The sequence below is a fragment of the Ornithorhynchus anatinus genome, chromosome 7 (assembly GCF_004115215.2).
Source record: "Ornithorhynchus anatinus isolate Pmale09 chromosome 7, mOrnAna1.pri.v4, whole genome shotgun sequence".
In the NCBI taxonomy this organism is placed as follows: domain Eukaryota; kingdom Metazoa; phylum Chordata; class Mammalia; order Monotremata; family Ornithorhynchidae; genus Ornithorhynchus; species Ornithorhynchus anatinus.
In genome coordinates this window covers 50,816,313-50,843,328 of record NC_041734.1, presented here as the reverse complement: position 1 = coordinate 50,843,328, position 27,016 = coordinate 50,816,313, and the positions used below count along the sequence as shown (strand labels likewise).

General features: G+C 41.7%; 1 protein-coding gene across 7 annotated transcripts in view; it reads right to left on the bottom strand.

Moving 5' to 3' along the window:
* Window positions 1-27,016, bottom strand: part of DLG1 (discs large MAGUK scaffold protein 1) — a 203,694-nt gene that overhangs the window by 17,994 nt on the left and 158,684 nt on the right. For all 7 annotated transcript variants that reach the window (XM_029069103.2, XM_029069104.2, XM_029069105.2 and 4 more), the window contains 5 exons: window positions 26,302-26,458; window positions 23,829-23,931; window positions 8,767-8,881; window positions 5,922-6,098; window positions 5,021-5,090 (listed from right to left, as the gene is read on the bottom strand). In XM_029069103.2, the coding sequence (XP_028924936.1) occupies window positions 5,021-5,090; window positions 5,922-6,098; window positions 8,767-8,881; window positions 23,829-23,931; window positions 26,302-26,458 (622 nt within the window). The remainder of the gene's footprint in view (window positions 1-5,020; window positions 5,091-5,921; window positions 6,099-8,766; window positions 8,882-23,828; window positions 23,932-26,301; window positions 26,459-27,016) is intronic.

Here is a 27,016-nt window from a genome sequence, read left to right as displayed (position 1 = left end):
CAATTCTGGAGTAGCATTTTATTGTGCTCCCTCTCCTTCAAGGAAGCAGTATGCTACAGACAATTATCAATCATTTGTTGTTATCAAAAACTGTGAAACACCCAAATAGGCACAGCTATTTACTCTGGCACCATTCTTTCTCTAAAAACTCAAGGACCAAAATTATTTTGTAGCTCAATACTTCTTGTGCCAGGGAATCAATATTACAATTCTGAAGGCCAAACAAAAAATATTGTATATCCCTAAACAAGGTTAAGTGAAAATAAATACTAATTTGAAATCCAATATAAAATGGCAAGAGTAGTGAAATCACAGGCTTCGGCGTATCAGAGATTTACAAGCTTTTATGTTGAGGGCACTATTTGAAATCTTTTCAATCACCTCGAAGAGAGTGATTGCTTCTACAGACTTCCCCTCAGTCAATTGCATACACAGTGGTCAGAGTCAGTTCCATAGCAAACAACCAAAGGAAATGTGAAATTAAAAAAAAAAATGTTTGATTCATGTTTGAAATCAGCAAAAATGATATCTTTTAAATGCCATAAGAATACAGGATAGAAAGAATTCACTGTTAGTTGGAGATTTATTAATTATATTTAATAACAAATACTCCATAAACCCAGAGGCCATAAGAGCAATAATTTATTACAAGTGAAAGCAGCAAAAGCAAAACAAGACAAAACAAGTACGTACAACACAAGTCATGCTAGCTTCAGTTTCTCCATTCGCCCCTTTAAAACTTGGAAGTGGCAGTTGAATCATTAATACTGTATTTGGAAATGTGGTAATTTACACGTCTGAAGAGTGTGTAAAAATGCCACATGTCAAATTAATGATGAGAGGATGTTTAAACATCTGGGTATAACTTTCATATCTGATACCTTAAAATATCCATATGAAAGTCTAATTATTCAAATGAGAAACTGAAATCCTCAAAGTTTGCAGCTGAAATAAGGCCCATGAATAGTTTAAGAAACGAGAAAATATGGAATGGGAAATCTATTTTAAATAGAGAAATGCAGTTCTATATCAATGGCAAGCGTATTTTTCCCCCACTCAGAATCTCATGCATATTTTTGTGCTGTGTTAGAACACAGTGACTGTCAACAAACTGGGTTACAGTCAACGAACAAGGCTGAAATATGTCGTTAATTCAAGTTAACTGCTTACAGTTTTATAGTAGATAAGTCACAACATGCAATTCCTTATCACATAAATTCACTGTACAATAACATTGTCCCAAGTTATTGTTTATAGACATGAATGAAACACAATCACAAAATCATTACAGATATACTATTTTTTCCTTTGGGGACATGTAATGTGTCCCTTCATTCATTTTCTCACTATTTTATAAACTGCCCCCTTTTTAATGAATGTTACCAAATTTGCGCATCTTGGATTATCAATGGATCATATATTTCAACTTGCTTATAAAACACCAATCATTAATTGAAATGCCTTCTTCTCAAATCTAATTCCAAATTTGGAAAAACTGCAGCAAAGATTTGAAATTCAATCATATTCTATGGAAGGAGTAGTTAACATAATATTCTGTATTTTCAGTTGAGGACTAATCTGACAGAAATAGCTTATTTAGGGCTACAGAATACTGATGGTGTGTTGGAACGCCAACAAAATTTCCTTTAATAATTTAAGGGGAATTGAGAAAAATATTATATGTTATTCTAAAATGAATATGAGGGTGACAAAAGCGCTTTGGTACTGTTTAATTCCAGAAGTAGTTTGTGCTGATGGTGAACATAAATTGAATTTATAAAAATTATTCCAGTGCGGGCTAAGAAATGGAACCCAAGGCTGCAGGGTGGCCAGCTGGGTCTATCACGTAAAAGTCAACAGGCCTTCCTCATTTGGGCCCCTTCATAGACCTTATAAGCCTAACCTCTACCAATCAATTGACTGATCAGGGGTTTTCACTGAGCCCTTACTGTGTTCCTTTGTTTCCTCAGGGAGAGGGGTTCCCTGTACCATTTGTGGCCTGGAGATGGAAGGAAGCTGGTAGTGACTTTAGAATTACGAGAAGATGCTCTCCCTATACCTCACGTTAACTGGGTGGGTCTTGGGAGTAGAGAAATGGAGGCATCTCAGACATGGTTTCACCTCCCTCTCCCCCTTCCCAACGTAGAATACTCTGATTTATTCAAAAAACATATCTGACTTTTGCCAAACACAATATTCCTTTGAGATTACTCTTTTCTAGGAACCTTTCTTCCAACGATATTGGAATGTACTCTCCCAAGCACTGGGTACAGTGCTCTGCTTATAAGTGCTCAATACATACCACTGGTCAATTAAAAAAGATTTTTCAGGTGCTAGTTTCTAAATTCCAAGTCTCAAAGTTTGAATTTAAAGTATAAGAAACAAAAACCAGAGCTGAGTCATTATCTACGTAGGTCCTCCTTGGAGATACAAATGCCATGTGGATATTGGTGGATGTGAAAACAGGCTTTTTTATCGGCTTTGAAAGTTCTGACTAAAAATGCTTCTTTCAAAATGGTTTCTAAAAACTTATTTTGATCTTTAAAGTTTACTAAAAAATATCCACTACAGCAAGTTCAAAATCAAAATACTCTATGTCATTTGGCATGTATGGTGCATTGTGAAATTCCTAAGTCCTTTCTAGTTTTCAAGATTTTAATCTATATTAAAAAACAACAAAATTCTAAAAAAAGAGAAAAAAATCCCAACTAATTGCTTAAACATAAAATCACATCATTTTAAGCATTATAATAATAATGATGATGGCATCTGTTAAGCCCTTACTATGTGCCAAACACTGTTTAAGCACTGAGGTAGATTCAAGGTCATCCCAAGTGGGTCTCACAGTCTTAATCCCCATTTTACAGATGAGGTAACTGAGGCACACAGACGTTAGGTGACTTGCCCAAAGTCACACAGCTAAATGGCGGACCCGGGATTAGAACCCACGACCTCTGAATCCCAAGCCTGAGCTCTTTCTCCTAAGCCACACTGCTTCTGTTTCTTGGATAACTCCCAAGAGAAAATAAAACACCCCAGTTCAATACATTTAATTTCAAAATAATAAACATGTCATAATCTGTCCTAAATTTACCATTTGGCTCATTAAAAAAAAATGTTAATGCCTAACAAACTACATTCAAGAAGAGCAAACTGTCCAATCGATCTTGGATTTTACTATGATGGCATTTAAGTGCTTATTATGTGTCAAGCATGGTTCTAAGCACTGGCACAGATATCAATCAATCAGTGGTATTTACTGAATGCACTTGGGAGAGAAAAGTATAATAGAGTAGACACATTTCATGCCCGCAAAGAGCTCTCAGTCCAGAAGGGGAGGCAAGCATATTAAAATAAACTACGGATAGGTGTCGTGTGAGCTATAGGTGGGATGAATAATTAGTGCTTAAAAAGTACAAATCCAAGAGCCGAGGCGATGCAAAAGGGAGAAGAGGAAAAGAGGGCTTAATCGGGGAAGATGGAGGGCTTAATTGGAGATGTGATTTCGATTACACGTAATTGAAGGTAGGGAGAGTGGTGGTCTGTCAGATATGAAGCGGGGAGGGAGAGTTCCAAGCTGGAGGGAAGACGAGGGCAAGGGATCGGCGGCAGAGGTACGGAAGCAGCATGGCTTAGTGGATAGAGCACGGGCTGGGGAGTCAGAAGGACCTGGGTTCTAATCCCGGCTCCGCCGCATATGCTGTGCGACCATGAGCATGTCATTTAACTTCTCTGAGCCTCCGTTCCCTCATCTGTTAAATGCGGATTAAGACTGCGTGCCCATACGGGACAGGGACCATGTTCAACCCGATTAACTTGCATCTTCCCCAGCGCCCAGAACACAGTAAGTGCTTGACAAGCAAAATAATTATTATCATTAGGTACAGTGAGAAAAGTGATGTTAGAGGCATGAACTGTGGCGAATGGGTTGTAATAGAAAACCACTGAGGTAAGGTGGGAGTGGGTGAGCTGACTGAGTGCTTTAAAGCTGCTGGTGAGGAGTTTCTGTTTGATGTGGAGGTAGACTAGCAACCACTGAATGTTCTTGAGGAGACGTGTGAATCGTGTTTAACGCAGTCCTTGTCCCACATGGGACTCAGAGTCAGATTCAGCTTTCTTTCTCTCATCGGGCATGAGTACCCTAAGGTACATGGGCTGTGTCCAACCCGATTAACTTGTATCTACCCCAGTGCTTGGCACACAGTAAGTGGTTCAGAGGTGCTATCATTATCAGTCCGCTAGGTAACGTCAACACCAGTGGTTCCAACTTTTCATTTGCAGCGTGGGGTGAATTTAGGGCTGAACAGAAGCCCTTTGGGAAGCAGCACGGCTTAGTGGAAAGAGCCCGGGTTTGGGAATCAGAGGGCGGGGGTTCTAATCTCCGCTCTGCCACTTGTCTGCTGTGTGACCTTGGGCGAGCCGCTTAACTTCTCTATGCCACAGTTACCTCATCTGCAAAATGGGGATTAAAACTGTGAGCCCCACGTGGGACAGGCTGATTAGCTTGTATCTACCCCAGTGCTTAGAACAGTGCTCGGCACATAAGTGCTTCACAGATACAATAATAACAACAACTGAGGGGATGAGGCATCCAGGGGATGAGGGCTCTGCCACGTTATTTAGCTGGGAACAAGGGAAGTCAGTGGGTTTCAGTGACAAGTGTCACTTAAACAGGCCAGGGACACATGGTCTGCCAGCAGGGCAAAAACGGAAACTTCTACTTTGGTGCTACTGCTGGCCTCTTTCTGCTCCTGGGTAGACCTCAGGCAAGGCAGGCTGATTCTGACTGCAGATGAAGCCACTGGCTTCATTCCTCAGTGGGCAGGTATGATGTGAATATATGGAAATATATTTTTTTGAAAACAGCTGATCTCTGATACATGGGCTTTTACTTGTTTTTAACTTTTCAGAGGATCATTTAAAACTGAATAGCGTGATTCTCTCCAAAGATTCAATAGACTTAAGTGCCATCATAAATCACTGAAAAAAAAACCCTCAAATATTTCTATAATAGACTCACCCCTTTATCTCCTCTTGTTTTGGAATTGAATTTCACCGTTTTTAATCGTGCTCGTTCTTTCTTCTCAACCCTATTGAAAAGGGGCAAAATAAAGCAAATACTATTATGTACATGTCTATTAATGATATACTATAAATTTATTTATTTATATTGATGGCCTTCTCCCCCATCTAGACCGTAGCTTCCTTGTGGGCTCTACACACTAAACGTTCAATAAGTAATGACAACCCCGATGATGATGTTGACTTAGGAATACCAGAAATACCCAACATTATCAAGTCTGATGTCATCGGAGTTTTTGCTTTCAGAATTTTCATTTTGAAAGTTGAATCATGAAATGTAGTTTACTTTAACCCTCAAAGTAAAATTACCTAGGAATTCAAAACACCAAAAAAGGTAACTTGGTACTTAATTTACAAGACTAGTGAATGTAAGGGCGACTTAATATTTCTTGTTTGCCAAATGTCTTCCTGTTTTCAGAATTGACCCAAATATGTAATAATCTTTAAAGAGGCAAAGAACAAACAGAATCTTGAATACAACATTTTGAACGCTTCAAGTAAGTGAAAGAGAAATACACTCCACAATGGGGAATTATCATACCCATATTTACATGTGTCACTTTAATAGGTGGAATAAAATCTCCACATTATATATGCTTGTGAAACACAGATTATACGTGGGACATGGACTGTATAGGATTTTATTATCTTGTTTCTATCCCAGCACTCAACACAAAACTTGGCACCTAGTAAGAGCTTAATAAATACCACCATCATTTGTTTGTGAAAATGTCACTTACAAAGAGAGAGAGGAAGAATCAGAAGTAGAACATGGGCTCCCAATTTGCTTTTCCCACTTGGCCTTCCCAATGGAAAGCCCAAAACATAGTCAAAGTTACCTGCGCTTGCTTGGAATGACTCCAACTTCATCACTTTCACCATCTGGCGTAACCTGCCTGGCTTGCCACCATTCATCGTCAGAAGCATTGATGACATGAAGGATGTCCCCGAATCTAAAGTTCAAACCCTGACTGGGAAGGCCGCTGTCTTTAGTCTTGTCATAATCGAAAAGTGCTCTAGATAGAGATGAAAAATTACATTAGTGGAACGTGCGGAGCCAATTCAGTAAAAGAGTTGATGGTTGTAAATCAGAGATCCGCCCTTGCCCCTAATTTATTCAATTAACAAGCCACTTTTCACAATCCAATAAAAGGCGCAGGGCAGAGGGCCACTGGAAAGGAAGACTGATTGCAATTCACATGCTGACACCTTTCTGAACCTGTGCTGTCTGGGGTGTCTTTCATCGCTCTGCTCCTTGCCCCGCATCCACGTCCGGCAGGGTGGCAGAAGCACCATATGGGATTCAGGATGGAGTGGCCCAATTCCAGAACGGTGGCTTAGATACGGAGATAGATAGCAGCTGGACTGGGACGACAGCGCCCACCAGGAACCTGGAATTTTCCTTGCCCACTCCTCTGACCCCCTACTTTGTCTCACATGCAAAATAAGAATTTAAATGTAGCTTGGCACATAGCCAGTTACACGGGGGAGGGAGGAGAAGGGTACTCGTTTTTAAAAAAGAAGCTTAGATCATTTGTTGTGAATAGAGAAACTTAAAACTCATGTAAAACCATAGCTATGAGAATTAGAAAATTATTTCACCGGTAAGATCTTTGGGTCCTTCGCTTTTGAATTATTGAAATGGGAATTGCGCACCTAATTAAAAGGCTTATGACATAAGAATAATAAATGAACTGACATTGTTTGTTAAATTAGAAGAAATAACCTAACCCCAGGGAAGTTACGAGACTTGCCTTGAGGCTTTGTGCAGGTCTGTGGTTTAAGATCCTTGAACTCTGGATTGCGATGGGGTTGTTTTACAATCTGCCCTGGTTGTGTCCGGGTTTACTGTAAAACTGAAAGGCTCCAAAAGTAGGAATTGTCCCGGGAATGCTGGGATACTAGGCATATGGGATTTCTGGCTCTCCCTAAGCTCATCTTGGTATTTCCAACTTTCCGGCCTTGCTACTGAAACCCTGATCCTCACCCCCATTCCTGAATACCAGGATTTGGAGAGAATTTCTGTTTCCCAAAACCTCACAAGGATGTTATTAAGATTAATGGGATTCAAGAAACTCAAGAGGACGTTATGGAATCGCGGATGGACGACCGGTTACCAAAACAGGGTGTATAGGAGAGGTAGCCATTTGTTCGGTTTTACAGCTGACAGTCTGGTTTCGGCTGGTCTGTACCCTGCCGGTTATGTACTGCCATGAATCCCTTTGTGTCTTGACCTCCCTCTGCTCGGCCCCTGCCACTGAATTCCACGGAACAGATATGATGCCCTTGTTGGCAGGGACCTGGATGGAATCCAAAGTCATTCCCCTATTTATTTTCTTAATGAGATGTACATCACCCTGATTCTATTTATTTGCTATTGTTTTAATGAGATGCTCTTCCCCTCGATTCTATTTATTGCCATTGTTCTTGTCTGTCTCCCCCGATTAGACTGTAAGCCCGTCAAAGGGCAGGGACTGTCTCTATCTGTTACCGATTTGTACATTCCAAGCGCTTAGTGCAGTGCTCTGCACATAGTAAGCGCTCAATAAATACTATTGAATGAACCCAAAGGCTATGGAGCAAATGCTGGGGGGTGAGGGGTTCCTCGGGGAAGCTGACACTAGGATCCGTGGACTACGGTAAACGGTTACCGGTTACCCCACAACATTTCAGGGCACAACCTATGTAACATACGTAATGGAAGTCTCTTACTTTCAGGTCAGAAAAGACATGTCCGTTCTGTCAAACATTCCCGTAGGCACAAGGGACCAAACCTCTGGGGTGATCCCCTGCCCAAGTTGTTCACCCCCAGGCTCTGACGATACCTGAGGGTTTCTAATCAAGGCTGAAAAGTCTTCAAAGGATAGCTTTCTGGCCTATTAACCCTTGAGGCCTGACCCTCTTAGTTTCCATTCCCATTCATAACCTGGCATTTTTTGGCATCCGCACACAAAATGAAAAGTCGGCACTGATACCAACGGGCATCGATACTGAATTAACGCAGTCTTACTACCCAGTGCACATTGTTTCAGTTTATACATTGTAGCATCTGTATTTTAAAAAACAAAAATGCTACAATATGTAGCTTGTAAAAATAATAAAGTATTATTCAACATATAAATACCAAATCACTATTAAGGACAAAAATCCCACACTTCAAATGAAATGCCATATACAGCCTTTTTATCTTTCAAGTTTGATTTTACATATTTATGCACTTAATGATTCTTGCCTACACAAAGATATTCTTGTTTTCATATTAGACTGTCCCTTTAAAGTCTCCCTCTGTATTTTTACTTACTACGGTAATTACTGCAATACATAAATTAACAGAGTGCACTGAAACAAAATTAACATCTTACTATTCAGGGACACAGGCAACAGTAAGTACTGTTGATGGAAGAGTTTAAAGAACGCAAAACTAAGTTTTAACATTGAGCACTTTCATTACTTTCCCATTTTCATATTAATTATGCCATTCATTTAAAACACTACATTACATTAGCATGAGAGTGAGCACAGGACTGTAAGAAGGTAAACTAAAAAAAGATTCCATTAGCTCCCCCAAATTCAATTCATCTGTTTGTAGAGTGCTAATTGAGAAGCCCAATTAGATAAGCAGAGACAACCATTTACAAACAAAAACCCGAAAGGTGTCATAATTTGAGATGAATGGATAATTACCTGACATAGAGAGATCGCTTCTGGCTAGTTCGTAGAGATCCTGATCCTGAACTGATGCTACTGTTCATCATCTGCTCTCGTAAATCATGTATTTTTGCTTCAAACCGACTGTATTCTGAATTGAAAAGAAAGAGAATCCCTAGTAAAGGCACTCTTGGGAAAAAAAATACTTCAGAAAATGGAAAGTTTTAAGTGAGGAATATTTTAGAAAGTGAATGCACTTCTCAAAATGGGTCCTAACCTTAAAAATACAACATGATAAACGGCAATTCAACCAGTGCTAAAAATTAGTCTTACTACACCCATTCAATCTATAATCTATAAAAAAAACAACTTGTGACTTTAGCATTGCAAACAATTTGTAAAAAAAAAACAAAAACTGGACCTGCTCCTCTCTAGTATTTATGTTTTTGATGTCACATACTCAGGCAGACTTTTTTTTTTAAATGGTGTAAATGGTGAGACTAACCCAATAAAAATTTAAACAACATATTTTGATTCTTACGGTTTTTATACACATATTTTCCAGCAGAAAACCTGATAACCATGGTTCCTTAATGAATCATGTTCACAAACTACTTTTCAGGAGTTGGTACCACAAAGCACATTAATTACATATATCAACCTAAGATTAGGCACAACAAAAACAGCACAGTTAAAATGAAACTGGCTAAGAAAAGTGTTACAATTACTGGAGAAGTATAATGAAGAAGCTATTTTACAATACAGAATTTCAGAAATGTCAAATCATGTTAAGTTACTCATAAAAAGGAACCTGCAAATTTGAAAATTCAAATACTTTTCCCAAAAAACTTAATTTGAAGTTCAACCACTCAAAAATTCACCCTTAAGAACTCTGCAATCATTTCTGATCTGTTGAAAAGTAGCATTTTAAACCACGGTATTTACATATTTTATTAAACTCTAACCCAAACACAAATAGGCGGTGCTCTTCCGAAGCACCAGTCAATCAATTAAAAATACAGAACGTAATTTTAGTTACCAAGACATCCTACTTTTAACATGCTGTACTTACATGCTCTCATCACTGAATAGGGTCTACACAAATTGAACAATTATTCTCTCAGAAAACTAGTTTGGATGAAGAGCCGCTCCAGAAATCTTGATAAAAATATGCTAGAGCATCAGCGAGCACCTTGTCGGAGAGTTCACGTGATTTAAGAGCAAAGAAAGACTTTCCAAAGGAGTGCTGAGGTAGTCCCTTCCTCACATAACAGAAATTCTAATTTGGTTTGTGTTTGAAAAGGTCATCAATACAAGCAAAAAAAAAAAAAAAAAGACAAAAAACAAAGTACCCCTGCAATCTTACCTCTTATTCTGCACACTACATGCATTTTTCAATTAAAGAAAATCCCCAAAATGCTAAACGAAAGATTTTCTCACGTTGTTTTTGAATTACAAAACCTTCATCAAGATGAGAAATCATACTGGCAGAGTTATCTGACCCAGAAGCACAAGGCAAACTACGCCTTTCAACTAGACCGAAAACTCTCTGAAAACGATCGTTCGCTCAGCACGGTTCGGACTGGGGCCATTGTAGAGAACACATCACGGAACTGCCAATTAGAAACAGCACACTCCGGAAGCCATTCACGTACTCAGATTCTAGCACTTCCTGCTGAACTACAGCCCAAGAAAATGAACTAGTAGGGGCTGGCAAAGACGGTGAGTAGGACGCTGGTATCTGCCAGAGTCACTGAAGGCCTCCGGCTCTAATAATGTTGGTATTTGTTAAGCCCTTACTATGTGCAGGGCACTGTTCTAAGTGCTGGGGTAGATACAGGGGAATCAGGTTGTCCCACGTGAGGCTCACAGTCTTAATCCCCATTTTACAGATGAAGTAACTGAGGCCCAGAGAAGTGAAGTGACTTGCCCACAGTCACACAGGTGACAAGTGGCAGAGCCGGGATTCGAACCCATGACCTCTGACTCCCAAGCCCGGGCTCTTTCCACTGAGCCATGCTGCTTCTCTAGATTGTGAGCTCGCTGTGGGCAGGGAAGTCAGTTGTACTGTACTCTCCCAAGCACTCGGTACGGTGCTCGGCCCATAGTAAGCGCTCAGTAAACACCACTGACGACGATGAGACTGTGTGGAGCGCGGTATTAAGCGTTTATGGGCTCAAAACAGCATCTCTTGGCTGCATGATGGGAGGCACGGGGAAGAGACAAGGAGGAAATGGCAAAGAGAGGAGGAGGAGAGGGTAGGGAGACAGAGTAAAGGCAGTAAGTGGTGGCTGTGTATGGTTGATGCCTCCCATCTCAAGGCGAAGTATGAACCTTCCCTAGCTGAAAAAGCATTAAGTCCTTTGATTTTTCTATCTAGTTCAGGAAAATGACCTGACAAAGTTCTCTACAGTTCTGAAGGTAGTCCCTGTAAAATACAGTTAAAATTCATTCCATTTTGATAAAAAGAAAACCTGTTCCCAACTGGGACAATGAAAACCAACCACTCATTTGTGCCAAAGAAAAAATAAATCTAAGAGAAAAGCTTGTCTAGAAATAGATGTAAATCCATAAAACAATTCCAAAAAGGGCACGGCGGTTCAACCAGATAATAAAACCTCAGGCACATCAATAATGCATTAGAATGAATAAAAATGTTTTGACTTTGTACATATTTACAAATCACACCCCAACAAGGTCATAAAGGACAAAAGGAATAGCAATATAACTACAGACGATGGTTACGCTCTTAATATACAGCAAAGGTCTGAGCGACGAAAAACAATATATAGTAAGACCTCAACTCTCTGATTCCAGAAATACATTTACCACAACATGCTTTATATCCACCTCCCAAACCTTACCAAACAGTGCTCCACAAAGATTAAGCCTCAGGGCCACATTTCAACTAAACATGACTTGGGGACAAAGGCACAGAAGGGAAATTTTAAAGAGCCCCTCTTTCAGCTGTTCACGTTGCCTCTGTCCAGCCAAGGACAGCTGGATTGTAGAGAGGGGTAGATGGAGCCAGGGTTGCTTCCCCCTCCCTCACCTCTGCCAGGGACTGCGCTTCGGCCTCTCAGGAGGGCTGCGACTCTAAGCAGCCTCCCGATCGGGGAAAACCTCGACAGGAATCCTCGGAATGGCAGCGGCGTCGGTACTACGGAGTGGCAAAGTGGACTGCCGGAAAGGCAGGAGAGGTACGACCTTGACTGCACTCTTCTCTCTCCGTCTCCTTCTGACTCCTCCCACTGGTTGGCCAACTGACAGCACCTAGGAGAAGATCGTCTGGGGGAGTGCTCTAGCTCTACCTCTCCCATCTTTCGCTCCCCCAATCTTTGATCCCTGTCCCTGCATGCCCCAAAGCCCTTTTTTTTTTCCTAACACTGATCAGCCGGTAGTAGTAATAGAATTTAAATCCAGGGGCATCGACCGTGTCTTCTACTTTCACTGTAGGCTTCCAATTGCTCGCCCAGCTCAATAAATACGGATCAGTCCAGCACTGTAAGCGGTACTTGGAACAGTACGATACAGTAGAGTTGGCGGACACGTTCCCTGCCCACAAGGAGCTTAAAGTCTTAGAGGAGGAGGCACGCTGGCTGCGAGGAGGAAGCGGCGCCCTTTCGTTCCTCCTGGACCACCGGGTGCTGGGTGGGGCCCCTTGTGGCTCGGATCCTGGTTGAACGAGTGGAGCCGGGCCAGGTGTCAAAACAGTGGCGACGCAGGGGCCTTTCATACGTGATCAGATGCCCAGCTACTGCGGCAGCCGGACTCGGGGACTGTGGAAATGAACCTGGGTTGCTTCCGGGTTGATGGCGGCCAACCACGGCCGGGACTGACAATGATGCCACTTGGGTGGTCCCGAAGCGATGGTTCAAGTGATGGTGAGAAAGGGGGGCAAGTTGTTCTGGGCTGGGGGGGTTGGGAAACCACTTCATTCAATCGTATTTATTGAGCGCTTACTATGTGCAGAGCACTGTACTAAGCGCTTGGAATGAACAAGTCGGCAACAGAGACAGTCCTTGCCGTTTGACGGGCTTACAGTCTAACCACCTGTGCCCAGCCCTGGTACCTGTTGGGGCGGCTAGAGGAAGGAGACACCTCTTTGGTACCTTGGACTTCTTCCTTCCCCTCTTTCTCTTCCTCCTCTGTTTCTTCCCTTCCCCTCTACTCCTTCCTCTCTTCATCATCGTCACGATCATCACCGTACTAAGAGCTTGAAAGAGTACGACAGAGCTGGTAGACGCCTTCCCTGTCTGCGATTAGGTTACAGACTAGAGGGTGTGTCCCGAGGTCCAAGCCCTCCAGACCTCAGATTTGATTTAGGCACCCGGGTAAGCCTCTGTCAACCGTCACAAAGCCTAGAAAGGCCCCGCTGCGGTCAACGGAAAGGCGGAATTGGCCAACGTGGCATCGCTTGAACCGGAGACTGAGCGACGGGTTGTAAAAGACAGATCAAACCTGAAGAGTCTTTGCGGCTGACTTGGCGAGCACTGGGAAACTGGTCAAGGAAAGGGGATGATAATGATGATAATTTATTAAGGTATTTGTTAAGCACTTACTACGTGCCTAGCACTGTTCTAAGCACTGGGGTAGATACAAGTTAATCTGTTTGGACACAGTCCCTGTCCTACATGGGGCACACACTCTTAATCTCCATTTTACAGACGAGGTAACTGAGGCACAGAGAAGTTAAGTGACTTGCCTAAGGTCACACAGTGGACATGTGGCAGAGCCAGGATTAGAACCCAGATCCCCCCAGCCCGTGTTCTATCTACTAAGCCACACAGTTTCTAGCACTGGGCTAGGGGTTACTTGCATCCCTTTTCCTTGCGAACACTAGCTAGAAATCAAGGTTGCGTACTGGTGGTTCAGGTGAGGCAATAATATATGTATAACTGATCTTGTGTCAGGAAGAAATGAAGAGTTTCTATTTTCTATTAAGGACTTCATCTGCTTTGTCACATTCCTATAAATGGGGTTCACAGAACTCCCAAGGACCCCTCACCGTCGACAGCCCGCCTGTCTCCCCCCGCCCTGTGCAGTGGGGTAAGAAGACACCTAAGGCTCACTGGCACGGGACACCATGCTGGAAAACGTCCCGCTTTCGACTGCTTTTGTCATTTTCCTCTGCTTCGTTAAATCACACTTCCACATGCCTCCTCCACAAAGTCTTCCCTGACTACTCCCTATCTGATGAATTCGTAGAACCCCTATAGCCACTTCAGGGCTCGGCATCACTAAGTGCGTGAAATTTTTAGTTTCGCTGTGCACTCAACCAATCGTATATGGTACCTGTCTACCTATCAGAACGTAACCTCCTTAAGCTGGCAGGGACTTTTGTCTTTTACTTCTATAAATGGCTTAAGCACTTAATTCAGCCCCAAACATAGGACGAACTCAAGACACTATTGATTATGAATACTGCCTCTAGATATTACGACAAATCCCAAGCCCCCCAAATTGAAGCCCTATTTTCCATCATCTCAATTATTCAGAAGAAGCTATTTCCTAAGACACTATTTTAAAAGACTTCAGCTGCACCGCGGTGAAGTTTTACAGATTTATCGGGCAATCGTTAGACGTATACAGAAAAAGCAACGTATTCTGTCGCCTGGGATGAAATAATTATGAACCATAGCAACTAATAACAAGCCTAGTTTCCCAGTCAAATTTAATTTTTGTTTTAATATAGGCTAATCTGACAGCTAATGAACATCTGCCACAAACATTTTAAAGAAATCTCTCACACATTCCTTTTTAGAAAATAAAAAACCAGACAATCCTCTGATTGGCGTGTTCTCCGACGCCAGTGCTTCTTCCACTCCCCCTCCTTCAAACCCTTTCGAGGAGAAAACATCAACAGTCTCAGGCCTGCCTCCTCTATTCAATCTGTTATCACCGTCTTCCTGTATCTCATTCTACTCCTGTTACTGCTCTAATGCTGCCATCTTTCGTCTGCTTGGGCCCTGGTTAGGCAGTGTGAACTTGGAAATGCACGTAAAGTACGGTTCACGGATTTCTCTGCTTGGATTACAAACTGCTAACAAGTATTTTTGGATCTACTTCGCTCAAAGCCCTGAGCAAGTGTGTCTCCTCTGCCAGATCGGTGGTCCTACGTGACAAGCACATGGCTTCACGGCCACCTATGCTCTTTTCTTCCTGACATTATTTATTCCCTCTTCTCATCACTGCCCTATTGTATGACCATTCTTTCCGCTCCTCCGGCCTCTATTCCTTTCTCCTCCTAAGCATTCCAAAATGCTGAAATTATTTTCTTACTCACTGCTCTTGATCCTTTCGGCTGTCTTCCAAGCTCTCCGCTAGCTTTCTCCAGGGCCTGCAGAATATAATGTAAATCTCTCATCCTCTCTTTCAAAGCACTGCACCAGCACTTCTCACTCCTATCTTTAAATCTAGATCATTTTCTCCTTGCCTCATTTATGCCTTTACACCACCACCTGTCCTGTACCTTATTTTCCAATCAAGCTATTTTTCCCCCCTTCACACACCCCATACTCCACTTCCCATCCTGTATCTTATTTTCCAATCAACCTACTTTGCTCCCTTCACAGATCACCTCAAAAGTTGTAAACCATTTTGTGCAAACTGATAAGATGAGCAGAGTAACACTAAATACATTACCGCAAATAAAGAAAGAGAAAAAGTGCCAATCCCCTAACAGGGCCAGTCTGTTTCCAGAACTCTATTAGAACAGGGTTACCTCATGAATTCGGACAGATCACAGCAGTCAGAGCAGCCTTGAATCAGCACTAGCAAGTGATAAAAAAAAAAAAAGCTGCTACTTTGCTTTTTATTATTATAGCAATGTCACAGTGCCTTACCTCTGCTTTTCTTAATATCAGATTATCAGTGAGGCAGAGAATCTCAACCGTAAAGTGTGTAGTTCTCAAATTCCAGATAACGTTTATCTAAACCACACTATCGTCCACATCTACCAATTTGCAAGCTCATCAAGTAGGGATGTCTAATTCTCGTCATAAATCTTTCGGCGCGGTACCTGACAATTACTGATTCTCAAAGAATTGATGTTGAGTTTGGTTTATCCATATAATTTTCCCAGCTACAGAACTGGTCCATTTGGAGATAAAATCATAAGAAACACCATTTCTGGATCAGACCAATCATCCATACAGTCTTGTACTCTCTCTAACACTGACAACAGGATGCTTGGGGGAACCACCTCGGAAGCAGTGTGGCTTAGGGGAAAGAACACGGGCTTGGGAGTCAGAGGTCGTGGGTTCTAATCCTGCTTCTGCCACTGGTCAGCTGTGTGCCTCTGGGAAAGTCGCTTAACTTCTCTGGGCCTCAGTGCCCGCATCTGTAAAATGGGGATGAAGCCTGTGAGCCCCACATGGGACACCCTGATTAGCTTGTATTTACACCAGCTCTTAGAACAATGTTTTGCATATAGTAAACATACTCCCTCTGCTCTATCCCTTCCCCTCCCCACAGCTCTTGTGTATATTTGTATATATTATTTATTGCTCTATTTTATTAATGATGTGTATATATCTATGATTCTATTTATCTATCTTGATGGCATTGACGCATGCCTACTTGGTTTGTTTTGCTGTGTGTCTCCCCCTTTTAGTCAGTGAGCCCGTTGTTGGGCAGGGATTGTCTCTATCGGTTGCCAAATTGTACATTCCAAGCGCTTAGTATAGTGCTCTGCGCACAGTAAGCGCTCAATAAATATGATTGAATGAATGACTGAACAAATGCCATTATTATTATTATTAACTCCTACCTTCACTCGGCCTTGTGTAAGCAGTCGAGTTGAATGAAAATCTGTGGAACCCCTTCTTACTCTTTTTCTTATGGTAATTTGTTAAGCACTTACGATGTGTCAGGCACTGTCCAAAGCACTGGGGTAAATACAAACTTATCAGGCTGGACACAGTCCATGTCCCACTTGGAGATCACAGTCTTAACCCCCCATTTTACTGAAGAGATAACTAAGGCGCAGAGAAGTGAGGTGACTCACCTAGGGTCACACAGCAGACACGTGGTGGAGCCTGGATTAGAACCCAGGTCCATCTGACTGCCAGGCCCATGTTCCCTCCATGAGGCCATGCTGCTTCTCACAATTCCTCTTCAATCTGTATTTCAGACTTCAATTCCTTGTACAGTCAACAGCAGAGCAGCTTCTGTGAGTCAACGTTTCTTCCTCTAAGTTTAAAACGTTATTTCTCTATTTCCTTTATATTATATTTTTAACTCTACTATATAATAGAAAATATATATTATATTTACATATTTATCATAATTATATTTCCTTTCTATATCTGACGCGTTAAAATAAAACTATTCTTTGTAGTGATTTTCTTCATCGTTAGACTGTTCAAGTGAAATGTACAATTAATCTTCTACACCGAAACCGTCATATGGTTTGTGTCTTTCAGTGGAAATTGAGTGCTAGTTGATGGTGTTTATATGTGGCGATACCCGCATAGAATAATCAATTTCAGCAGTTTTGAATGGGGGAGAGGGGGGAACAACTGAAGGAGAAAAATTGAAAGTACTGGATTAAAACGAGGTTGGGGGCATGGTGTGGGGGAGGGCTAGAATGGAGATTTCTCATCCGACAAGGCTGGAGGGGAGCTGATGTCCATGTTTTAGTATTTGTGTCTCGGGACCGTGGCAGAGGGACTTATGTAAATATTTCCGACTCGATGTATTTAAACTAGCCTAAACCATTTGCCCTCAATTATTTAGTAGGCCACACTTGCTTTTTATGAAATTCGCTGCGGGAAAAGCTACGGCTTCTACACAACTCTGCATAGAGTTGGTGTGCTGAACAGAGTACTGTAAAACATTTATAACATTTTCCCAAAGATCTGCAAAAAGAACATAGAGCATTAGGCTTCGTGAGCACTCTTTACATGCTTGTTGACGGCTGGAGGAAAGTCGATGTGAAGTCCTGATTTTTAGGAAGGCAAAAATATATGGGAAAAAATACAAGAACCCCAGAGTTAATTACACTGCTCTGCACACTCAATCAATAGTATTTATTGAGGACTTACTGTATGCACAGCACTGTATTAAGTGCATAATGTTGGTATTAATAGTGGTGATGTTAATTATTTTAGATTCAAGAAATAATGAAGGAGAACAGGAAGTTTCTTACCAAAGCAAGATATAAGTACTCAGTATTCTGGGTATCATTTTGACTGGCATGTTAAGCAGTTTTGAGTAACCATGGTTTTCTAGGAATCACACTTAATTCAGGTTGGCTACACTCATTTATTACCTTTGGCAATCTATTTACACAGTGCTGCATACCCTTCCTGAATCTGTAGTTATTTAGCATTATCTAGGGAACTCGTACATACTAAAAGTTCTTCACTATCACTTCACTGTGCAGTACTAATAGGTATCTAACCCCATTCAGTCTCTTCCCATCTCCATCTGTCTTTCTCCCTCCCCCAAATGGACTTCACTGCCTTGAATCTCAAAAAAAGAAAGGATTGGTGAGGGGGGACTAGAAGAGGAAATCCCAAAAGTTGCCAGCTTCAAAATTTGCTCACCAGAAGACCATGACTGGTGGATCAATCTGGCAGTTTATAATCAAATAAAGCCTTACTGAACACAAAGAAAATAGCATTATTAATTTAACCCGTTCTGCGGTCTTCACTGACCGATGAAAACAGAGGATTGAAGTGTGCTTGAGAAAGTCTATGTCTCTTTGGAAACAACGTAAAGCCAGTTAATGTATTCCCAAGATCCAAAGACATCGGCCAAAATGATAAAGACACACTAAAATTAATATAGTTACCAATTTCAATGCCATAAAAGGGTAACCAATTTTTAGTTCAGCACAAGCTTTCGCTATTGAAAAAGCCAATATACATTTTCTTCTGTTGTACATATGTTTTCATTACTTGATTAAGAATACGATGGACATATAGGGACTATATGGGACTACCCTTACATGTCTGGGAAATGGCTATAAGGCTATGGTGTTCTTCCACGAATGCTGTTTTAAGCAGGCTGAAGCCCTGTACTATGCTCTTGGCAGAGTATGACAGAATTAGCAGACAAGTTCCCTGCCCGTAATGAGCTTACAGTCTATAGAGGGAGAGAGACATTAATGTAATTTATAATATAGAATTTAAAGATAGATACACAACTTAGAGGTTATCAGTCCTCTTACGAGCCTTTAACACTGCCAAATAACCCAAATGCAACTCTTTAAAATTCACTGTTAACTGGAAACTGATTTTAAGCAATGCCAATTGGTTCCCTGTAAGAGATTGTAGGTCTACTGTGGGCAGAGAATGTGTCTTTTTATCGTTATAATGTACTCTCCCAAGCAGTCAGTACAGTGTTCTGCACACAGTAAGTGCTGAATGAATGATAATGACAACTGGTGTTACCTAAATGTTAAAACAAAGGGCGCACGATAGTTCACTTTGGATTTTAGCCTTAAAAGCCTTGAAAAAACTGTAAAAAAAGGTTTGGTTCTCCATAACCTGGAATTTCACTCACTATGACAGAGCCATGTATCATCTCAAATGTCTCAGAACCACCTTCCCCTGAACAGCTGCTGACAGCACTATTCTTTTAGATAACATCAGGGTTTTGCAGGACAAACTACTATGCTGTGGGAAGAGGAACACCTTAATTGCAAAGTCATCTACCCAGGTGGCTGAAATATCAAATTCCTGCAGAATAAGCACCATGCAAAAAACCTTATAATAACATTGATGTAGTTTATAGAGGGAAGAAATAGCATCTACCTCTATTCAGGTGAACAAGAGGCTTAAGGAGACCCTTAAAGAAGGAACCTTTATTTCAGGGTGTGTTGCTGGAAGAAACATCAGTGATTTGATGAGACTGACTCCGAGATCAAAGGAATACTGGCGACATATGAAAACCACAACCTATATGTCCTCCCAACCCAGTAAAGGGTATTTATTGACACTTCCATTGTGAAACGCCGGACAAGTGGTTGGATGGTATGTCTGAAAAGGCCCTGCAGACAAGAAACAATCTAAGCACTCTTCTCCCTGAAGAAGGTGCACTTCGTCAAAGACAAAGAACAATCTTCAAATTATGGCAAGATGACATCCATGAGACCCGCATACAACTTCCACTACCGACGACGCCCTACGAAAACGTGCCTTCCCACACAGTGAAAATACGACTTTTGCTCCAACGCTTCATAAAATCACGAGTGCAGTCAGAGCTACGACCAACTGCTGGAGCCGACGCTCCCAGCAGACAAGCCGTGGGGGAAGGGACATATTTATGCAGTTTTCACAGGCTCCCCTTCAGCTTTAGTAACACTGAGAAGATGCCATAGGTTTCAAAGTCACCATATCTCTCTAGAAGGGGAGTGAGATCACTGGAAACTATCACGAAGTGGTGCCTAATGAGGATAGATCGAGCCATTAGAGATGCTTGGCTGCAGGGTTCCCGAACAAGCTGGGAGGATGGTATTTGAATTCTCTCAGGAAGTGTTTCCATAGCAGCCTTCTACTTGATCCTGTGAAGAAGTACCTATTCATTGCTAGGGAACGGTCATTAAAAATAGCATAACACTAACACAAACAAGGCCAAAATAGTTTACCCACTATCTAAGCTTACTCCTTAATATGGCAGAGGGTATTTTAAAGCACATTCTTATTCTTCCAAAGGTTCTCGAAGAGCTAAGTTGGACTAAACTCTTGCAAAAACCAGAGAAGCCAGCAAAAGTGAAGATCCTATTTCATTTTATTTACCTCGTCAAAAAACAGGCCAGCAGTAATTTAACTACTGGAGCAGGAAACTCCTGAAATGGAGCAGCAGGAAGCCACATGAAATTAGATGAAGATCTAGTTAAAGACGATTGAAGTGCAATGGATGGATTCAAATCGAATTTAAAAGCATTAGAAACAGACCGCTGTCTTTGCCCTGGCTCTCCCCTATCTTAAATGATCCCCGTACCGGTCTCGTGAGGGATATAAGGAAGTGCAGGAGGAGAGCTCGGAAAACACCACCAAGCCTGTCGGGCGGAGGTCAGACCCGGCTGACAGGACTTAAGTGGCAAATGTGATGGAAGTGGACGGAACCTGCAAGTTGGGAAAGTCACAGGGCTCAATGGTACATGGGAACATTTAGGTTCTGCACCATTCACCTCCTATTTGTTACACATACACGTTAAAAAACGTGGCAACTAATTGAGAACGTTATGGGATTTTTATACTGATTTTTCAAATTCCAAGTAATTGGATGTAAATTTAAATTTTTTAAAAACAAAAACACCACCAAAATTATTTTGTCTTCTTTAAAAAAAGATTCCCAGTCCAAGAAATCTGTGCAAAAGGGAGTTATGGGAGGAGTTGGCACTTATGCCACTTACCCACTGTGGGGGCAAATGGGAGTACAGTAGTAGGTATGGGGTAGTAATGTGCAGGCGTAGTGATAGCTGGGGTTCTCTACTAAATACCAGAAGTGTCTCTCTCTGGCTTTCTGTCCCCAAGAGTTGCTTCACTCAGCTCAGCATCTAGGCTGGGAGGGGAAGTGGAGGGAGAGAAGAAAGGAGGAAGGGAAGGCCTGTATTGGTGTAGAAGAGACAGAGGGAAGAATCAGTACTGAGTGTCAAATCTACACCACACATGACAGGTCTTCAGAAAGCTTGGCATGGGTAGAGCCATCTAAACCATGTTTACAGGGAGTTTAATTAGATTTTTAAAAAAAATCAATAAAAGGGGGTAGAAATAGGGATAACACTGGACAAAACCGCAAAAATCCCAAATCTATTAACCTGTAATTGAGAACATAAGTTGGATCTGGAGGTAGGGGAAGAAATTATTTTTTAAAAATGACCAAGTGCTAAATAACAGAAGAGGGAAGATTGAGTATGAAAAAGCAATAGTTCCAGGTCACATATTACCTTTCTGTCGGGCTGTGTTCTTCACTGAGAAGCAAACTACCGAGGCAGGTTTGAGAAAGAAATTAGCCTCAGCCTCCTTGCTCATCTCCCTGCTTATCTTTCCTTTCTCTAGTCCATTCTTTACCTCTGTTGACTGGATCATTTTTCTAAAACATCATTCTGCACACATCTCTCCTCTCTTAAAGCAAACCCCAATGGTTGTGCTTCATCACATCCAATAGAAACTCCAGCTAATTGACTCTAAAACACCCAATCATACCTAGCCACTTCTCCCACTACACTTCCATTTGCACTCTTTATTCCTCTCAAGCTAACCTACGTATCAATGCTTTTTCTCATCTCTCCTGCCACTGACCTCTAGCTCTCACCCTCTCCCCTGCTTGGAACATTTTCCCCTTTCCCAACTTTCTCCATCTTGAAAGTCCTTCTGAAAGCACATCCCTCCCTGATTAATCTCCCACAAGTGCCACTTGAGCCCTTCCGGGCCACCTAAGCACTTAAGAACTCACAACCTCCATAGCACTTCTTTTCATATTTTAGATGCTCGGGTTACTTCCAGTTAGGTGAAGCTTAAGTGTTTGTCCCTCCTTAAGAAGCAGCGTGGCTTAGTGGATAGAGCACGGACCAAGGAGTCAGAAGGACCTGGGTTCTAATCCCGGATTCGCCACTTGTCTGCTGCGTGACCTTGCGCAAGTCACTTAACTTCTCTGGGCCTCAGTTACCGCCTCTGGAAAATGGGGATTAAAACTGTGAGCCCCTTGGGGGACAGGGACCGTGTCCAACCTGATTAACTTGTATCTAACACTGCTTGACGCATAGTAAGCGCTTAACGAGTACCATAATTTATTATTATGATTTAGATTGAAGGTGAGGTCCATGTACATTCATTCCAGCGTATTCTCTGCGGAGCTTAGTACAGGCTGTGCATGGAATAGGTGCTCAGTACCAACCAATCATATTTACTGAGTGCTTACCGTGTGCACAGGCCTGTATTAAGCTGTTTGGAGAATACAATATAACAGAGTAGGTAGACGCGCTCCCTGCCCACGTCGAGTCTACAGTCTAGAGGGGGATACAGGCAATATATATAAACTACGGCTGTGTACCTAATGCTGTGGGACAGAGGGAGGGGGTGAATAAATGGTGCCGATCCAAGTGTAAAGGCAGTGCAGAAGGGAGTAACAGAACTCAAGTGCTTCAAACAGGGGTCGCCATCCATACTTGTAGATGGTGGCGTCTTTCTACTTTTCACGGCTCTGACGGCGTGAGTGACTTCCCCGTTGCTGGACAGGTGCCACAGCTGCCATACTGGAAGACCACATCTTCACCAGTAGAAGGCCCGGTGTGGGTGGTGGTGGGTGGGCGGGTTAAAACATTCTTGCCATCTCTTTAGGATTCCCTCCTATGTGATGCGATTGGAGCCATCTTCACTCTTCAGGGATAACGTGATGGCACGAACAGGGTCATACAATGTCTTTAGGGATGTGCAAGGGCTTCTAGTTTTGTAGCGAGCTGCCTAGCCCTTTAATTTGATTTGCAAGCCACGATGCAGATTTCTGAAGGCTTCGCTTGTGTGATTGTGTTCCTTGATAACTGGGCTATTTCCTTATATTGTGCAATCAGCTAGCATTTCATTTATGTCTCTGCTGAATTCTGCCTACTTCCTTAGCTCCTTTCCACTCTTCCTGAGGTTTGGTGGGTCTTATGAACCTATCTAGCTTGTGTTTGTTCCTATTAGTGGGACTCTTGTATTTCAGAGTCACTGAATTACGCTTTCTTGAAAATACAAGTAAAATTGCAGGCCATTTATATGAATTTGAAACAAAAAGAAGGCACATGAATATCATGAGCATCACATGAATATGTTAAAAAATATTTTCCCATCATAACATAATATATATATATGTGAATTTCAGCATAAAGTTAACTTTTCCCCTCTTCCCCCCCATAAAAAAACCCCTGAATTTGATTTTAACATAAATGGTCTGGTCAGATCAAAACCCACCAAACAAAGAAAATCAAAGAGCTAAATTGGAAATATCCTCAAAACCATAAAGAAACCCAAACCGTGAGAGAAAGCAAACACATTATTATGATGATGACGGCACTTATTAAGCGCTTACTATTCATCAGACACTGTTTTAAGAGCTGGGGTGGGTACAATTACATCAGGTCAGATGGGAGTCATTTGTCTTACCTTCAGGACGATACTGCGCAACGATGGTGACTGCTTGGCCTGCATTCTTTAAAGCCGCTGCTGCTTGTTCATGCGTGGCGGTTCTCAGGTCAACGCTATTTACCTGCAAATCAGGCAGAAATTTAATCAGAGACGAAATGATCGTATTGATTAGAAATCAGTATATGATGCACTTTTACCACAGAGGCTGATTTTTAAAAAAATAACTGAGGAGATCTTTTTCCCATGGAAAATTGTCTTGTAGAGTTGGACACAAAAAGTGTGGTTTACAAAAAAGGAAATTTAAAGTTACTGCCAGAGATCGGTATCATCTGAGTAATTACAGACTTACGGACAAGTGACAACCGACTAAGCCTCTAGATCCCAAGCTCACTACGGACAGGGAACATGTCTACCAATCCCATTGTACTGTAGTCTCCCAAGGGCTTAGCACAGTGCTCTGCACATAGTAAGCACTCAGTAAATACCTCTGATTATTGATTTAAGCATGTTTATCCCTTTCACCTCACACAGACACCTACACTCATGTGACGATGGTATCTATTAAGTTCTTCCAGAAGGGTTTTTCTACAAAGTTGACAATTGTGCTAACATCATTTGCTTTCACTGCAGTTCAAACTCAACATAATGTGGATTTAAGTACATTTTGTTTCACTTGGCATCAGTTTCAGTTCTTTGACCGCTTGGATAAGAAAAAAAAAATCAACACATTTGTAATAAAGCCATTTTCTTTGCTACGAACTTCTAATATTCCTCATGAGCACTACATAAGATCAGATCAACTTGGAGCACTTATACTAACATTCCAAATGATCACATTCTCCTGTAGCTGCTTGGAAGATTTCTGGAGGCAGTGAAAGAATATTATATCACCTTGAAGTTTACTAAGAGAACTCTTACATAAAGCCCTTTAAATTAGCCCTTCATTTTTCTAAAGATGCGTCACCACTTCAGGAAAGGTGGGGGTGACCATACGTTTTTTCATCCCAAATGATGTTCAATAGCAACCACAGGAGAAGTTAAAGTTTATACAGGGCTTTTTCTATTCATTAAATTTTAAAATATATATATATATTACTCTTGGTTCTTGTGGAACATTCTTTGACGAATCAAACTGCAAGAATAGTCGAGTCACAATGCATAAATAGCTCTGCTGAGAACATAAAGACTACTTATCTCAGCAGAACAAATCAGGTGTCAGAAAAATTTGGTATTTCAGAAGTTTTACAAGTCTCTCAAAAGGGTAATGGAATTTTAACAGGAGGTGTGAAAGCAAAGAATGATAAATTCACAAATTCCCCAAAATCTCCCCCTCACTTCCTGAATTCCATCCCACCCCCATATCCATATCCTTATCCTTCTTGGCTGCCTCTCAAGAGGAGATCTTCAGTCTGCTTTCAAAATTCTTCCCCTTCCATCCATGACTCTGACCTCATTACTTCTCACCTACTAAAAACACTTGCACCCTCTCTTTTTTCCCTCCCTGATTGCCATCTTCATCAGTTGGCTCACTCTCATGGCTCCTTCTGTTCTGCCTTGAAACACGCCCATGTCGCCCCTATTTTAAAGAAATCCAAAAAAAACTTCTCTGGACCACAGAGCATCATCTAGCCCTTCTCGTATTCCTGTCCAATAAACTCCCTGAATGGGGTGTAGACACCCAGTGTCTCCACTTCCACCTTGATTCTCTTCAATCCAGTTTCCAGTTCCTTCAGTCCACTGAGACCACTCTCTCCAAAGTCTCCAGTGACCACATTCTTGCCAAATCTAGTCCACACTGATTCTCCTACACCTCTCCTCTGCCTTCGACCCTGAGGATCAGTCCTTCTCCTGGAAACCCTACTGAGTCCACTTGAGATTGTGAGAATCAACAGAAGCCTCTAATTCATGCAAATCATATTTTTCCTTTATCTACTCACTCGTTCCTATCCTCATTCCTTTCTGGAATTCATTTTTTTCCACATTTATTACTAATAATGACAATTTTGGTATTTGGTAAGCACTTACTATGTGACAAATACTGTTCTAAGCGCTTGGGTAGATACAAGGTAATCAGGTTGTCCCACGTGGGTCACAGTCTTAATCCCCATTTTACAGATGAAGTTAACCGAGGCACAGAGAAGTTAAGCGGTTTGCCCAACGTCACACAGCAGACAGGTGGCAGAACGGGGATTAGAACTCACATCCTCTGACTCCCAAGCCCGGGCTCTTTCCACTAAGCCACAGTGCTTTCCATCTTGTGCTCTCACATACCAATATTACTCAAATGTGCTGGTTATGGGCTATTGTATGCGTGTATTCTAAATGTTAATATATTTTATTGGCTATGCTGAATTCACCTAGGTCAAGTTCCTTCAGTTTAAATCACAAATACGCGATAACGTATCCCACGCCCCATCAAAGATCTGAGTCCCGCACTCCAGTTAAACCCATTTCATGAACAGTAAAGAAACATTTAGTTGTTAAATCATACCGATATAATTCGATCTCCTTTCCTTAGCTCTCCGCTGAGATCAGCTGGGCCTCCAGCTAGGATAAAAGAAATAAAAATCCCTTCTCCATCTTCTCCTCCTACGATGTTAAAACCAAGGCCCGTCGATCCACGGTGAAGGACAACTTTTCGAGGTTCCCTAAAAACACAAACATCGAGCATTTCAGAAATCAGTCACTTATGGCATTTTTGTAAACTGAGCTAAGCCTTCACTTCTCTGTGCCTCCATTTCCTCATCTGTAAAATGCTGATTAAGTCTGTGAGCCGCATGTGGGACATGGACTGTGCTCAACCCGATTAGTTTGTATCTACCCCAGCACTTCGTACAGTGCCTGGCACATAGTAAGAACTTAAATCTAAGCGCTCAGTACAGTGCTCTGCAAGTAAGTGCTCAATAAATACGATTGAATGAATGAATGTATGAAATAGCCACTTAAAAAAAAAAGAAAACAACAACAAGCCCAAACCTCTTCAGGATCACAGGTGTACCTGCATTTAAATTCTTAAATGTAACTATCACTTACATTCAGTTGCGACTCTATGCTCCCCGTGGCAGTGATATGTCTACCAACTTTGTCGTAGACATAGGACGAGCACTTAGCACAGTGCTCTACACATAATGAAAACGTCAATAAATACCATTGGCTGTCAATTGAAAATGCTACACATTCACCTCCTCTAAGCATAGCACAAATGG